The sequence below is a fragment of the Pelodiscus sinensis genome, chromosome 19 (genome assembly GCF_052426305.1).
Source record: "Pelodiscus sinensis isolate ZL-2025 chromosome 19, ASM5242630v1, whole genome shotgun sequence".
NCBI classification, from domain to species: Eukaryota; Metazoa; Chordata; order Testudines; family Trionychidae; genus Pelodiscus; species Pelodiscus sinensis.
The window spans coordinates 15,836,213-15,853,095 of record NC_143070.1 but is presented as its reverse complement, the minus strand read 5'-3'; the positions used below and the strand labels follow the sequence as shown (position 1 = coordinate 15,853,095).

At 53.7% G+C, this 16,883-nt stretch overlaps 2 protein-coding genes across 2 annotated transcripts in view; one reads left to right on the top strand and one right to left on the bottom strand.

The window, feature by feature from the left end:
* The window catches only part of LOC149522210 (C-type lectin domain family 2 member D-like), a 241,450-nt gene that overhangs the window by 114,459 nt on the left and 110,108 nt on the right, over positions 1 to 16,883 (top strand). The window lies entirely within an intron of this gene.
* On the bottom strand, positions 6,495 to 16,603 carry LOC149522212 (C-type lectin domain family 2 member B-like). The gene is made up of 5 exons (XM_089770623.1): positions 16,367 to 16,603; positions 13,963 to 14,061; positions 11,424 to 11,599; positions 10,667 to 10,770; positions 6,495 to 9,162 (listed from the first exon to the last, which is right to left on the bottom strand). Exons 1-5 carry the CDS (start codon positions 16,458 to 16,460, stop codon positions 9,015 to 9,017), a joined length of 621 nt encoding a protein of 206 aa, XP_089626749.1. The 5' UTR covers positions 16,461 to 16,603; the 3' UTR covers positions 6,495 to 9,014.

The window sequence follows — 16,883 nt, the reverse complement described above, 5'->3', positions numbered from 1 at the left end:
AGAAAAATATAGAATTCTAGGGCTGGAAGAGACCTCAGGAGGTCAAGTCCAACCTCTTGCCCAAAGCAGGACCAACCCCAACTCAATCATCCCAGCCTGGGCTTTGTCAATCCGAGACTTGAAAAAAGTAGATCTGTGCTAAATTGTTCCAAAAGAAAGGGCTCACAGTTAGCAGAAAGAATCATGCAAATACAGGGGCTTGACTTTCAGAGCCCTATGAGGAGAAGGGGCTAAGGGAAGGATATTTTGGCTTGAAGGCTATATGGCCTCCCCTGCCTTGATTGGTTGGAGCAGCTTCTTACCTCCCTCAAAGAACAAAACTAAACAGGCATCATTAGGTGCCTCTCTTATGTTTATGGTGCTAGAGCAGTGTTTCTTCCACCCTGCTTGCTGAGAGTCAAAATCGTGGGGAGCTGAAATCATCTGAAGCTGATGAGCAAAAGTTGCAGCCAGGAAGTAGATGGCAGCGGATGGTGCCTGAGAGCCAGGTGGTGGTGGAGAGACGTGATGAGTGGCCAGCCAGCAGGGCAGCAGCTGAGAAGAGGTGTAATGAGCAGCCAGCAGGACTATGATGCAGAGGCATTAATGAGCAGCCAGAAGGTGGCAGTGCAGAGGCTAGATGAATGGCCAGCAGGGGGCGCCAGAGAGCAGGAGGCTGGTGAGTGACCAATGGCCAGCAGGGGGCACCAGAGAGCAGCGAGCAGGTGACTGGAGAGAGACCAGTGGCCTCATCCGGTCTCAACCCCTTTAGATATTCCAGTCCCTGGCTTTTCCACTCGCACTGCTCTTTTGTAATAAACAATTATTAAAACCACAAATAACGTACCAAGTTCTTCCAACACTGAAGTCTCCTCCACGATCCTTCGGTCCATCTGTATTGGGGCAAAGCTCCTACTGAAACTTAGCGGGTCCTGCACACTTGGGCAGGTTGCTTGCCTTAGAGCAGGGGTCTGCAGCCATCTCCCACGGGGTTCGCGGCGGGAGCTCAAACTCCTTCGCCTATGTAGTTGCGGAGCCCACGTTGCCCCTGCAGCCTTGTGGTCAGCGCACGGTCACGCGTCTGCAGCACCAGCTCCGGCCAGCAGGCAGGGAGGTGAAGAAAGCAAACTCGCCCCTCCCACCCATTGGGGGCGAGGACGGGGGTCAGGCAGCAGGTTGGGCCGTGTGGAGCTCTGCCCGGTGGCATCACAGGAGCAGGGTTAGGGGGTGTGGTCTGTGCATGACAGGATGAGGGGCACTTACTTGCTTTCACGCCCTCCTCCTGCCCCCACTCCCAGGCACTATCTCCCAGGCACGGCCTCCCACGGCTCCCATAGGCCTCAACTCCAGCCACTGTGAACTGTGGGGAAAGCCTTGTATCTGTGTGCTTCTGTTTCCCCTGCTGGGGTAAGGGGAGGGAGAGTGGCAGCACATGGAGCTGCTTCTGGCTCCGCTTCTGCTCTACAAGCCTGAGCAGGCAGGGAGTGCCCAAACCCCTGGGCCCAAAGTTACCAGGCAGCACTTGCTCCTCCTGCCATCTGTGGGGCCCAAGCCCCTGAGTGGCCTTTGGCCATGGCTCAGAGACTGCTGGCACATGAGACAGAGGAATGCCCAGCTGCCACTGCAGACCTGGGCAAGCCAGCAGCCTACAGGGAGCTAGCAGCAGATGGCAGAGAGGTGAAGACACAGGCACCCAGGGAACATGCTGGCACTGAGCGAGTTCAGAAGGGTTTGGTGGCAACAGAGCCGCGGTTTGGTGAATCCCAGGGGGACATGGGTTTGAGAGGGAAGGGCCTGAAGGGGCCATTAGGATCTTTAGCTCCTTTGTGAATCCAGCCCTCACCATTCATCTGGACCAGCCCTCAGGATCCCTACAGCTGTCCCTCACCCAGATCTCATGGGACAGGTTTCCTCTTTCCCTTGCTCCAACCCCATTACGAAGGGCATGGCTACACTCACACTTAAATTCAGCCTAGTTCAGGGGTGGGTAAGATCTGGCCCTCCAAATCTTTTGATCCAGCCCATGCCTATGAGATTTTGCCAGGGGTGGGGGCAGCACATGAAACCTCTCCTTCCCGCCTCCCTCCCCTCAGCGCACAGAGCCACGTGCACAGCCAGCCAATAGTCTAGGGCTAGGCTTGCCAGATGCTTTTACCAAAAATCCCGATGTGGCAGGAAAGAAACTTGGTTGAGCAAAAAAAGAGGGAGAACAACAACAACAGAAGAATCCCCACGCTCCTCGCTTCCCTCTGCCTATGCCAGACAAGGCAGGGGAACAATGTCTACACCGGCCTTCCATCCAAGAAAAACAGAAAATATGGGACATTTTACATGTCTGATTTTTTGTTTCTGTTTTTTTTTTTTACCAGACAGGGGCCAGAAATAACGGACTGTATGGGCAAAAACCAGACACCTGGCAACCCTATCTGGGGCAGCTGGGGTTGGGGGGATGCCTGCCTGAGAGGGCTGCTGGCTGGGAGCTGCTTAGGTAATTGCCTCCTGACACCTTGGCCCCTCTGACACTACCTCTGACACCTTGGCCCCTCCATCCCCCCAACTCTCTGCACCCCTCCTAATCCCCTCCTCAGGCCAGAATCCTTCTCTTGCACCCAAACCTCCTCCCAGACCCTGCACCCCAATCCCCTGCACAAGGTTACAACCCCCCCTCCCCTTCCAGACTTTTCATCTCCTTCTGTACCCCTGCCCAAGGCCAGAATCTCACCTACACCCATACTCCTTACCAGACCTGCCCCTCCATTCTTCTGCCCCAGATCACAGCTCCCTCCTTCACCTAAACTCCCTCTCGGACCCCACACCCAGTCCGGCACCCCAGTACCCTACTCTGAGCTCCCTTCTGCACTCAACCGCTATCCTAGACCCTGCATCTCCGTCATAAAAATGTCCTGCCCTTGACCACTTGCCAAAATCTTGATGTTGCCCCCAACAAAAATGATTGCCCACCCTGTCCCAGTTCCTTCCAGAGATCCCCAAACTCATCCCACCTCCTGGGCTGTTGACTGAAGCTCTGCAGCAAAGTTACAGGGATAAACCCACACAGGGAACCACAGTGACACGGACTCGCTTCCATTCTGCTGCTTCCCCGTCTCAGGCCCTGGGGACAGGAACAGCTGCGGTGGGATCAGAGGCAGCCAGATTCACTTGGAGCCGTGTGGTGCTGAGTTCAAATGGCTCTGCCAGGAAGAAGCTGCCCTGATATAACCAGCAGGTCAGAGGAGACTAGTTTGTCTCTGAAATATGCAGCACCCTGGGTTTAGTTCCATGAGCCGGGATTGTGGCTTTAGCTCTGAGCCAGGAGCAGAGCAGAGCTCTGGGAGGTACTGGGACTCACATGCCCCTTGTGGTCACAGCACTTACCATGGTCCTTCCCACAGGACTGGGCCCTTGGGGTGTGATTTGTACCTGCCCTGAACCTGCAGTAAGTTAGCACCCTCTGCTGCCTCCCAGGATAGCTAGGGAGGTGGCTCACCACCTGCATTTTGCCCATGGGTGACAAGTGAAAACCCAGCTAGGGAGGGCAAGCTCCGTCCCTGCCCCTTCACCCAAGGCTCTGCCCTTGCAGCCAGCTACTCAAGAGAGAGATCTTGGAGTCATTGTGGAGAGTTCTCCGAAAACGCCCACTCCGTGCGCAGCAGCAGTCAAAAAAGCAAACAGAATGTTAGGAATCATTAAAAAAAGGGATAGATAATAAGACAGAGAATATCTTATTGCCTTTCCATAAAACCATGGGACACCCATAGCTTGAATATTGTGTACAGATTTGGTCGCCTCATCTCAAAAAATACATTGGAAAAGGTTCAGAAAAGGGCAGCCAAAATGGGGGATTTGGAACGGGTCCCATATGAAGAGAGGAAAAGTTATTTACTTGTTCCCACAGTATAAGAACTAGTAAATAGTTACCAAATGAAATTAATAGGCAGCAGGTTTAAAGCAAACAAAAGGAAGTTTTTCTTTACTCAGCACACAATCAACCTGTGGAACTCCTTGCCAGAAGATGTGGTGAAAGCTAGGACTTTAATAGGGTTCAAAGAAGAGCTAGAGTGATTCACAGAGGTTAGGTCCGTCAATGGCTATTGGCCAAGATGGGTAGGAAGGGTTCCCTAGCCCTGTTTCTCTGGAAGTGGGTGACAGGGAAGGGATCATGTGAGGATTACCTGTTGTGATCCCTCCCTCTGGGGCATCTGGTATTGGCCACTGTCAGCAGACAGGTTACTGGGCTGGATGGACCTTTGGTCTGACTCAGTATGGCCACTCTTATGGTCTCTTCTGCCCCCTCACTTCCAGCCTGATCGCTCCTGACCATATGTTAGGCCAGGGCTGCTGTGTCAGAGCCCCAGCCTTTGGCAATTGGGCACGCTGGCAGTTTTGGGAAGGTTGTGCCTTCCTTTACCTACATTACCAGCTGCCCATGCTTTTGCCTGAGGGAGTCTGGCCTGTGCCTGCAATAGAGGTCAGTTTCCCATCTCCACTGCCCCCCATACATTCCTTGCTGGGCCTGTAGTCACTGCAGGGTAGTGATAGGCCCACTCTGCCCTGGAGGACTGCAGTGTTCACAGATCCTCTACTTCAAAAGGAACAGTAATACTCTCCTCCTCGTTCAGCTTACCAGTTCTGCCTCGGATCCCCGTTCCACGATTTCCCTAGGAGGGTGGGAAGCACTGGGATGGGTTCCCTGGGGAAGGGGTGAAATCTCCATCCCTAGAGGTGTTTAAGTCCCGGCTTGACAAAGCCCTGGCCGGGAGGATTGAGTTGGGGTTGGTCCGGCTTTGGGCAGGGGGCTGAAGTCGATGACTCCTGAGGTCTCTGCCAGCTCTGCGCTTCTGTGACTCTGCTTCACGTGCAGCACTGATGAATGTTCCTAGTGAAATCCCACATCAGCTCAACAAAGCAGAGAGCCAAGAGGAAGTGTTGGAAACCAACAGTTACAGCAGGGGTTCTCAAACTTGTGATACTGTGATCCCTTCCAAGTTGCTTGCGACGCCCCAGGGGGTCGGGACCCACAGTTTGAGAAACACTGAGTCACAGTGTTGCTGTCCACTTACCTCTGTGATGAAGGATCCCAGGATGTCTCAGCCCTCCAAAGCAGCCCAGAGCAATCCTTCTAGTTTTGCACAGGACACCCCACCCCTGCTGCTTGCAAAAGTCCACGAGAGAAACTCTCCAGGAAGAAACAATCAACATACACCTGGTCACTATGTAAAGAGCATCCAGTGTCAGGCGCACAATACCCAGATGGCTAAGAGAACCTCAGTTCCCGCTGGTCTGAAAAGTACATTTCTGCAGTACCTCACCTCTTGGTGACCCGCCTTAACTTCAAGGCCTGAAGAGCCCTGTTTTCTTGTGTCAGAGCATAACTCCTTCCATAGTCTCTGAACTGACATCTCACAACGCTTATGGTGACTGTACCCTCTTGGGTGAGCTATTATGTAGCCGTCAGCCCCCCGGGACCTTGCAGATCATTAGCTGCTCATGTCCACCGCCAGTTGGCACCAAGGGCTTCCCGGCTCACACACACCTTGGCCTCCAAGCCCTGCTCAGGGCTGGCTCAGTTCCTCTGTCCTGTAAGCCGGGCAATGGAGCCAAGGCCATGCTATAGCACTGTCTGCAGCGTCTTGGAGCTCCTGGCTCCCTTGCTACTCAGCTGAGCCAGCCTTTGCAATAGATCAGGAATGGGGAACCTTTTCTGGGTGGAGTCAGGGGCCACAAAACCACAGACAAAAATCAGTTGAGGGCCACATAAGTGAGTAGCAAAAAACAAACAAAGATCCTCATGAAGGCAGTCTCCAACTGAGAAGCAGAAGGACACTGCCCCATTCCCCTTGGGCACCAGAGCCTAGGGGGGCCCAGATGAGTAGATTTGGGGTGCAGCAGCCCCACATGCAGGAGGAGGTGGGAGAGCTGGAGTGGCAGCACAGGCTCCCCAGCATTGGGGTGCCCTGTGACAGATGGTCCCTTATAGCAAGAATCACAGCTGTGTTCAGGTTACTTCCCATCCTAAAGGTCTAATCCAGGGCTACTCAACACAGCCCACGGTGTAGTTTGAGTTTACACAGGGCTCAGCACACAGCCCGTGGGTGGGATCCTTTGAACATGGCCTCCACTGGGAATATGCTCCACAACGACAAGTCAATAGAATGGTCTTCTGTCGAGATGCGTTTTAGTGGTTAAACTCCTGGACTGTCATTGCTCAGTAAAAATGCTGTCATGTGGGTGGGAATCACGTAGCTACTGCATTTTATTGATAGCAGCAGAACCGACTTAAACAGGGCCTGTGTGTTCTGTAGTCTTGCCTTCAGCTTTGTATTTATGCCCATCAGTGTGAAAAACTATTTACATATATTTTTTCATTGAAGTTGCTGCCCTCAGCAGGTGCTGTGAGTATCATTGTGGTTCCCAGGGCTTCCAACGTTGAGTAGCCCTGGTCTAGTCACTTACCCCAGGTGAACGGCCCTTTCGCTCTCAAAGACAGTGCTAGCGGCAAATTGATTGTAAAGGAAATGACTTCTTTATAAGGTTAAAAGCTGGTGAACATATACAAATAAGTTACAATCTTAAGAATCAGAAGGTAAGAGTCCCTAACAGGAATATGCAGCTCTCTCAGATTCAGCAGCCAAATTAGTGATCATTGGTGCCCAAAAGAACCACAGCAGCGTGAATTCATTGTTCCATTTATTATACTACAATCCATGTCCAAAAATTAGAACGGGGAAAATGTTTAGTTATATAAATATTAATATATATATATATGACCCACACCAACTAACTACCATAGGTTAGAGGAAGATAAATACACAGACCACTGGATGAATAGTTTACAGTTCCCTGAGACCATGTCTACACTAGGAAATTATTTCAAAGTAACTAAAATTGACTTAACTTCTGATTTAACAAAACTGAAATAGCATGTCCCCACTATGGGGAGGTCTTGGATTTAAGTCAAAGTAGCGTGTCCACATTAGGAGAACCTGCCTCAGACTAGAGCCCCAGAAAGCACTGGGAGTAATTCGTTTGAATGACACTGGGGAGTAATTTCAAAATAGCAGCAGCGTATCCACACTACTGCTATTTCAAAATAACTATTTCAGAATTAATATTATTCCCCCGAAGAAAGCAGGTTTCAAAATAAATGACCTGTTATTTTGAAATAAGAGGCTTAGTAGTGTGGACGTGCCACTTATAAATTCAACCTAAAGGGGGTTATTTTTTAAATAAAGCCCTAGGATGCGTCTAGACTAGAAAGATTTTGCACAAAAGCAGGTGCTTTTGTGCAAAAAACTTGCCAGCTGTCTATACTGGCTGCTTGAATTTGCGCAAGAGCACTGACTTTGTAATGTACAAAATCAGTGCTTCTTGCAAATACAATGACGCTCCCGCTCGGGCAAAAGCCCTCTTGCACAAATGCTTTTGCACAAGTGGGCCAGTGTAGACAACCCAGAATTGTTTTGCGCAAAAAAGCCCCGATGGCTAAAATGGCGATTGGGGCTTTTTTGCACAAAAGCGCGTCTAGATTGGCCATGGATGCTTTTGTGCAGAAGCGTCTGTACTAATCTAGACGCTCTTTTCCACAAATGCTTTTAACAGAAAAACTTTTCCGTTAAAAGCATTTGTGGAAAATCATGCCACGTGATGCAGCCCTAGTGTAGAGCAGGATTGAGTGAGCAGGGCAGGGACTGGTATAGAGCAATTATGTCAGACAGGCACCTGAAGCAAGAGGCAGTTGCACCTGCAGCCTGTTAAGCACCTGCTGAGGCTAGTTTAAAAGGGCTCCCTTCAGCGAGAGCTTGGGAGCAGCCCCTACCCATCAGCACCAGATCAGAGGGAGCATTTGCTAGGCTCCCTGCCCTGAGAATTAGATTGTACGTTCCCTGATATTTGGCACTAGCATATTTACTTGGCAGTGCTGCTAGGGTCTTTAACTCAATTAAAATTGTTGGGTATTTAAAGGTATGTGCTTTACTGAAATTATTGCATTTTTTTAATAGTGTTAATGTTATTAAGTTAACTTTTATGCTACATCTACATTGGTGCAATCTTGCGCAAAAGTGGCTGCTTTTGTGCAAAAACTTGCTGCCTGTCTACACTGGCCATGAGTTCTTGTACAAGTACACTGATGTTCTAATGTTTGAAATCAGGGCTTCTTGCGCAAGAACTAATTGCTACCACTCAAGAATAAGCCCTTTTGTGCAACTGTTCTTGCGCAAGAGGCCAGGGTAGCCAGACAACATGAATTTCTTGTGCAAGAAAGCCCTATGGTTAAAATGGCCATCAGAGCTTTCTTGCACAAGAGAGTGTCTACACTAGTATGGATGCTCTTGCACAAAAGCACATCTCTTGTGCAAAAACACAAGGCACTGTAGATGCTCTCTTGCACAACTACTTATGTTAAAGAGTTTTTGTGCAAGATCATGCCAGTGTAGATGTAGCCTGCTTGTGGCTTTCTTAAAAAGAGAGATACTTTAAAAAAGGAACAATTAACTAACTTTTAAAGTGTCAATTCTATTAAAGATTTTAGAGATGAAGAAAAAATACTTATCATTCACTATGTTTTACCAAACAAAGGCTCTTATCAGTTTGGTTTCTGGTAACATTTTCTTCCAGTTTTCAAATGGCTTATACATTGATTTAGCTGTGCCAAAACAAAGCACTACTCCAAATTTCTCAGTTTTCTCTCTTCTGAAAAATATATTGAGCAAATCCATTCCAGGTGTCATCCAATTTTTCTGGCTCAGCTTGGCTTTCATCATTTGCTCAGTGATGTCAGTTCTGAGGGCTGTACTTGCTTTGGTGATTCCATCTCTTTTTGGTTTGAGAAGCAGTCCCCTTCCAGAAAAATCCCATTTTCTTGGCACAGCCAAACCCTTTGTTTCCTCTGCTGTAATGTAAACTGCAGACTGAATGTGGTGGTCCTGGAATTTCTTGGTCAAACAAACTGATAAATAGAGAGTAGATTGTGATATTCACCAAACAGAGCATAAGCCTAATCAGACTTTTCCAGGGCTAATTTTCACAGTACTATGTTATGAGCCCCCTTCCACTGTAACCTCCTGTGCCTTTGTAAATACATCAGGTTTGCTGCAGATCCAGCGTCTCTCGCTGGTGCATCGCAGGCTGCTGACCCCTTTCTCGTTCACATACGCGCAGTCACCATCTCCTGCTATTGGAAACCTGCAGGGCAGAAGCCAGGGAGCGGGTGTGAGGCAGGAGCCGGGTGTTTCCCGTTGGTCACAGACAGGGGGCGACCCTCACACAGGGCAGGTAGCTGCTGCATTCACAGCCCTTCAGTTCCCTTCCAACGCCAGGCTCCACCCACAGTGACAGGGGACAGCGACAAAAGGAGCAGTGGGGCAGCAAAGCCAAAGCCAGGGTGGGCAAAATCCCTCCAGTGGTCTGGAGCCATCCCACAGCCCAGAAGGAGTCACCTTGCCTGCTTCACCCCTGCATGCTGCTCAAAGTGACTGGCAGAGGAGACCACGTGCAACTCTGTGTGCCCGGGGAGGGGGGGAGGGGTGCCTTCCGCGCTGCCAGTGCAATCTCACAGTTCATGGGCTGTGCTTGAGGTGAAAGACAGCACATGGAGGGTCCCCCAAGGCACACACATGGCTCCTGCAAGCTGGCAGCTGTGAGTGATATGTGGGGGCTACAGCAGGCAGGGAGCAAGCACCAGGCAGGGAGAGGAGGCTGTGGTCCAGCCTAGCAGAACTCCCTCTGGTGCTTGAGGCTCCTTCTTGGCTGCTGGTTGGGAGCTGCCTAAGGTAAACACCTCATGGTCAGAGCTTGCCTTTGGCATCCCACTCCTTCCAAACCCCTACCCCTCCCTTCTGCACGCTTGTCCCCGCTCACAACAAATATTCCCTCTAATCTTTTCCATTCATGGATGAATTTTTTCATTGAGGTGAAGAATCAGTTTTGTTCTGTGCACCACGGCATGTGCAGAAGTTCACCACCAGAAGAAACAGAAACCTAGCTGTGGATCCTCTATTGATCAACTGGGTGACACTGGAAACTCTCCTGATTGGTGTCACAAGTGTTTGGCTTACAGGGGACACTGGTCTCAATCCCCTCCCAGACCCTGCATCCCTCCTCCTGGTCCGAATCCTCTCCTGCACCCATACACTCTCTGGGTATGTCTACACTACCCCGCTAGTTCGAACTAGGAGGGATTTGAATTTCCCGGGCTTCATTTGCATAAGCCGGGTGCCGCCATTTTAAAATCCCGGCTCATTCGAACCCCGTGCAGCACGGCTACACGCGGCACGGAGTAGGTCATTCCACGAGGAGTAACGGTAGTTCGGACTAGGAAGCCTAGTCCAAACTACCTAGTCCGTGCCCCGTGGCACGGGGTTCGAACGAGCCGGGATTTAAAAATGGCGGCGCCTGGCTTATGCAAGTGCAGCCCTTGATAACTTACCAAAATCTTGTAGTGGCCCCTCTCAAATTATTACCTACCCTGGTCTAAGATCAATGTGCCTCCAAGAAGCTATTACAGTGGGGAAGAGGGATATTTTAACCCCAGGCTCTTCTCCTCCTCCCCCCCTGCACCCACCCCCGCTGAATCTGGATAAGCTCCTGAAGGCCCAACCAACCCAAACTGCCCAGTGTTGCTCAAGTGAGTCTTAGCAGAAGGAGAAGCAGTAATTTGGCACAGAAAAGCTGGGTCAGAAAGACTCACTGGTTGTTGAATTCGGTGCCATCGATCCATTTCCAGGGCTTCTCCGGGTCCCTCCGGAGGCCAATCCAGTGGTGGAGGACGCTTTTCCACAGTGGCGAACCAGGCTGCAAACAGCAGAGCGGGAGGGGATGTCAGGGCCTGAGCTTGCTGCTCTCCAGTTCTAGGCAGGGAATCCCAGGGGCACACAGAGGGACTCGGAGTGTTCCCGGGCGGGGAGGGGGGGGGGGGCATTGGGGAGTTTCCCCTCTGGGCAATTCAGTATTAACCCTCCCCCACCAAACCCAGCTCCTCCCCCCCCCCCCCCCCCCGCCGCAACCTCCCCAGGGCTGGGGCTGCTCTTGGGAACCACTGGATCCAAGCTCCCTGCCCCAACCCATGCTGGGCCAGGCTCTGTGTGAAACCCTCACCTGACAGGGCAGCTGGGCTCCCTGCAGCCCTCCCCGGGGAAGGCGAGAGATGATCAGCGCAGGGGATGCTGGGAAGGGCCAGGCCTTAGAGGACCCTTCCCCCACACTCAGCTGGCTGCTCTTCCCCTACCCAGGGGCACTGGCTCTTCCAGCCGCGCTGGGGTCTCAGCCCCCTCCAGCCCCAGAGGGGCGTTTCCTGCTGAGAAGCCTGACAGTGGCTGATCCCCCCGGTCACTGACACCAGAGGGGCCCAGCCAGGCTGGACATTCAGCAACTGGAAAGTCCATTGGCCCTGGGCTACGAGCTGCAGCCGCAGAGCCCAGGCCAGGCCAGTGCGACGAGTTTCTCACCATTTCCTGCAGGGTATCGATCCCAGCCAGGGAGGCCCCCAGGGCAGAGCAGTTGTTCTGGCTGTAGGTCCAGTTTCCTTCAGCTGTGGAGAAATAGTAGCATTTCCTCTGGTAGCCGACCCAGTGGTCTGGGCATGCGGGGCCCTGCACAGCTGGAAAGCGCCCAGATAACAGCACTGAAATGAGACAAGAAAAGGTGGGGTGAGAGGACCTGCCCATGGATGAACAGAAATGATCCCGGTGCCCCAGGCTGCTGATACACCTCTGACCCTGGCAGGTTCTGAAGGGGAAGGGGGTGTGAAGGAGCCAGGAGGACGCTGGGAATCCAGCGCCCATGGGGGGGGTCACCTGTCCCTGGTTTCTCTGGGCCATTGTGTCAGTTCACATTTGACAGGGAGGCAGCTGACAAAAGGCTGCAGACCAGGGGGACGGGAAGCAGAGCAGAGCAAAGCCGCGGAGCCCGAGGGCAGCAGGACAGCCACGGCGCGTCTGGGCTGTTCCGCTGCCCCCGTGCTCCGTGGCTTTGCTCCGGACACCTGTGGTACAGCAGCTGGGACGCTGCCGGTTGGTTCCATAGCGCCGCTCTGGGCGCTACTGGACCAACCCAGCAGCACCCCAGCTGCTCTGCCCCAGGCGTCCCCAAGACAGCCGCTGCTGAAACTGACCAGTGGCTGACTACAGGAAGCCCCTGCCCCGGGCTTCCTGGAATCAGCCGCTGATCAGTTTCAGCAGCAGCTGACTTGGGGATGCCTGGGGTTCTTAAGTTGAATCTGTATGTAAGTCAGAACTGGCGTCCAGATTCAGCCGCTGTTGAAACTGATCAGTTTCAGCAGCGGCTGAATCTGGATGCCAGTTCCGACTTACATACAGATTCAACTTAAGAACAAACCTACAGTCCCTATCTTGTACGTAACCCGGGGACTGCCTGTACACACACACACATACACATATCTCCTGCCTCTGTAATTTTCACTCCAATGCATCTGATAAAGTGATTTTACCCTCAAAAACTTATGCCCAAATAAATCTGTTAGTCTCTAAGGCACCACAGGACACCCCGTTGTTCTTGCATAGACACACTTCTGCCCCCAGACAGAGCAGCTAGAAGGGAACTCTCTCGCCTCTCTCCCTCCAATAACACCCTTTCAGGACCATGAGAACAGCAGTGGGATCCCCTAACACTGTTGTAAGGATGGGGAGGCAGTAACATCTAAAGACAGAGAACCACAGTTAACGACTAATCGTGTTGTTGATTCCATTTGCATCGATTGTATGATTAGTCGATAGAACCAGAGCTGCAGCGGGAGTGTCTCCAGGAGCCAGCTCATGCCAGCCCCAGGAGCCAGCTGCGCTGCAGCTCTTCATTTTCAATGTAGGAAGAGCTGCCTTAGCAGATTGCACCAAGTCAACTCTATCACCATGCTGTCACGGAGCATGGCCAGTGCAGACAGGCCTGGACACGCTTCCCTCTGCCACCTGCTCCACCCTCCAGGGGCCCAATGATCAGATCCCAGGGCAACAGATACACCACCCCCCCACACACACACCCCAGGCCAATGGCAGACACAGCTGGGATCCCGTTCCCGTTCACAGCCACCCCGACATGGCCATGCCCTGTGTGTGCAGGCAGGGGAGTCACTAGCGCTGTGGGGCCCTGCACTTCCCAGGTTAGGGGTGTTAACAAGTAGTCGACTACTAGACTACCAGATAAGCACAAACTTACTCGTCCCCTCCTCCCCCGGCCCTACCCTCTCCCTTTGCTGCCTCTTTGTGAGCGGCAGCAAGGCAGGGTTGAGGGAAACAGGAGCCAGTGCTGGGGGAGCCGGCTTAGAACTCAGTTCCTACCAGCCCTGTCTCTGTGGTGCCACCTGCCCCCACTCCTGCTACCTCTAGTGTAAGCAGCGGGCAGGACAGGGGAGGCTGCTGTAGTCAGCCCCTTGTCCGCGGGGGAGAAGGGGTGTCAGGCTGTACAGGGGCTGTTCCTAGGGTTACCAGGTGTACAGTTTTCACCCGGACAGTCTGGTATTTTTGGCTCCTGTCCTGTAAAAAATTCAGAGAATACCTGATACCTAAAATGTCGGGTATTTTCTGATTTTTTCCCCGGCCAGGAGGTGAAAATGCCAGGCACTGGCAACCCTACAAACACTGAGCGCCCAGCCCCCAACATCCCCGACCCCAGCCCCTGTGCTTACCTGGTTCCCCAAGGCTGCTGGCCAAAAGACCTAGGGGGAACAACTTTCATCTCTCCCCCCCCTTTTTTTCTCCTTCAACAGAATTTTTTCCCAGTGGTTTTTTTTTTTTTTTAGGGGGGAGGGGAATGTTCAGTATTTTTGTTTCAACCATCTGGCATCCCTAGCTGCTCCGACCAAGCAGCACCTGTTTGCAGAGGCCTGGGCTGAACAGGGGCTGATGGACATTCCTCAGGAGCCCCCTGTCCAGGGGCAGGAGCCAGACAGGCCAGGAGGAGACGCTGTAACTGGGGCAGCTCCATGGGGGTGAGATCTGCAGAGAGGGGGGGCAGGGAGGGCTGAGAACTCACCCGCCAGGACAATAACAGCGACAAGGAGAACTAAGCACACGACTCCGAGGGCAACTGCACATGTCTTGTAGTTATGTGTCCTGGAGTTACCATGATGACCTGAAACAGAGGGACCCGTCAGGCCGCGAGGCCGCGTCTCACTGACAGCGCCAGGCTGGGGCTGCCGTAGAACATTCCCCGTTCTGCCCCTCCCGCCTCCCGCCAGATGCTCTGGGAGAGGCACCCGGGGGCTCAGGCAGGCTGGGGCTGGCAGAACAGCCCATCCCCCCTCAACCCAGCACCCCCAGCACTGCCAGCTGGTGAGCTCAGGGCACGGAGATAAGGACCCGCATGTTCCAGTGGGAGGAGCCCCCCCCCCCCCCAGTGCCCGTCCCAACACACGGGGTCTCATCCCGGCACCACGTGGCCGGTGGGGGAGAAGGAGCCAGGCCGAGAGGGGCCAGGGCTGTCACAGGGGGTCTGACCCACCAGTCCATAGGGTTGCCAGGTGTCTGGTATTCTACTGGACAGTCCAGTTGTTGGGCCCTCAGTCCAGTAAAAAAAAAAACAGAAAATACTGGACATGAGCAATGTCTGGTATTTTCTGGTTTTCCAGCTGGACACCAGACGGAAGCCTAGCAGGGAGAGGGGGAGTGACCGGGAGGAGGGGCACGATTGGCGCTGGGAGCCTCTGGTTGCATCTGACGTCTTGAGGGGAGGGGAAGCCCCGTCTGTGCTCCTGAGCACTGGGCAAGCGCCTTGTGCAGCCGCAGCAGAACTCACTGGCGCTGCGCCAGGACTGTGTGCAGAACAGGCAGCGCCCTGGGATTTGCATGTGCCCGGGTCAGTACCACTCCCTGCCGGCCGATTCTCTCTCCCCCCGACCCCCGCTTTCTCTGACCCCCCCTGCTTCCTGCCCACCAGTTCTCCTTCTCCCAAACTGTCCCAGCCAGTCCTGATCCCTTGACCCCCCCCCAATCTCCCCTGGTCAGCCACGCTGCCCTTGACCCTCTCCCCACCAGCCCTGCTTCCTGTTCTCCCTCTCCTCCCAGCCAGCCCCACTCCCTCTGGCCAGCCTCCCTCCAGTCCCTCCCCCCATCAAGTGTGTCTGGAATTTTTTCCGATCTCCCCTGGCCAGCCGCACTGCCCCCCTCCTCTCCCCCCGCCCCCCCCCGCCGGTCCCTTCCCCCCGATCAAGTGTGTCCAGTATTTTTTCTAAAGCTACCTGGTAAGCCTACCAGCTAAAACGGCCCCTGCCCAGCCACATGCCCACCACTGTGTGCATCAGCCAGCCACTGGGAGCCAGGAATTGGGGCCCTGGGAGAGCCAGCCCCTCTGCTGCCCATGCATGGGTGGTGGGCTGGGGGGGCATTTGTGTCAAGGGTAGTGGAAGCTTCCCAGATGTGGGGAGGCAGGGCTTTGCCCCCTCTGTGGCCCCACCCTTTCCTCCAGGGCCCCATCACCAGCTGGGGGGGCAGGAATTTGAACCCACAATCCCACACTCTGGAGGCTGAGCCATAGCCATTGGGCCAGGGGGGGACCCAGCCAGTGGGGGACCCACCCTCACCCCCACCCAAACCCACCTCCAGCAGCTTCCTTGTCACCTTGGGCCTCCCCAGTTACCTGGGGCGGGGGCATTGGGAGCTGCCTCAGGGCCATGTCCCTGCTCCCAGGCCCTGCCCTCCAGTACAGAAGCCAGGTCCATGGCTCCCCACAGCTGCCCTTGGGGCTGTTACCACGAACTGGCTCTGGCTGGGGAGCAGGGCCTCGGAGCTGGGTCATGGCAAGAGCCACAGGGATGGGCAACCATGGACCTGCCACCTGCCACGGGCAGGAACCTGGGGGCAGGGATACAGACTCATGGACTCATAGACTTTAAGGTCAGAAGGGACCATTACGATCATCTAGTCTGACCCCCTGCACAGTGCAGACCACAGAATCTCACCCACCCCTCCTAGAATAATCCTCTCACCTATAGCTCAGATATTGAAGCCTTCAAATACTTTGAAGACCCCAAGATGCAGAGAATCATCCAGCTGTGATCTGTGCCCCATGCTACAGAGGAAGGCGAAAAACCTCCAGGGCCTCTGCCAATCTACCCTGGAGGAAAATTCCTTCCCGACCCCAAGTATGGCGATCAGCTAAACCCTGAGCATGTGGGCAAGATTCACCAGCCAAACGCCCAGAAATTCTCTATAGTAACTCCTATCATCCCACCAGGGGCTGCTCTCTCCCCCGTTCCTATGGCTCCCTGCAATTTCCTGGGCTCCCTGTGGGGCTCCAGATGCCAGCCCTGAGGGGAAAAGGGGGGACGAGGCAGGACCAGGGGCTGAAGGCAAGGAGACCCTGTGCCCGACCCTTTACAGTCCCAGGCAGCCTCAGTGTCTCTCCTCAGCCCAGTCCCAGGCAGCAACGCCCCCATTACCTGGCTGCTCTCTGTTCCTCAGGAGTCCATTGGCTTCAACATGCGGTGGCTGCAGAGACACTTCATTCTTGACGCTCCCAGCTGCTGCCTCCATGGTGTCTCAGCCACGCTCAGGCTGGGGATGCTGGGCCGGGCTTGACTCCTGTCTGGTGATGGGCCTGATCCATAAGTAGCAAAGTACGGCGAGGCAGGTGTTGACCCCGGGTCCCTCCTAGCTCCAGATTCCCTGGCTGAGCTGGAAGCTGAGACAGAACAAGGGGGGCAGGTCAGGGGCAATGTTCCCTCTAATTTTTTTCCTATCTATGTGCAGAATCAATTTTGTTCTGCACACCAAGACATGCACAGATTTGCACCACCAGTAGGAACAGATGCTGCCGGCTGTGTAATTTGTTAACCAGTCAAATGTTAAGTTTAACCAGTTAACTGATGAAAAGGGGCAGGCAGGGCTGTTAGCTTGAGGGTTGCTGAGCTGGAACACCCCCCACTCCCATCACAGGCAGGGACTACTCCAGTCTAG

Bases quoted from the DNA above. Each gene is read 5' to 3' on its own strand.
- LOC149522212 (XM_089770623.1), bottom strand. From the start codon at position 16,460: ATGGAGGCAGCAGCTGGGAGCGTCAAGAATGAAGTGTCTCTGCAGCCA. The intron at 10,771-11,423 runs GTGAGAAACTCG...TGCTGTTTGCAG, and splicing joins TCGATACCCTGCAGGAAATG to CCTGGTTCGCCACTGTGGAA. The intron at 9,163-10,666 runs GTGAGTCTTTCT...TCTGCCCTGCAG, and splicing joins GGCACCGAATTCAACAACCA to GTTTCCAATAGCAGGAGATG.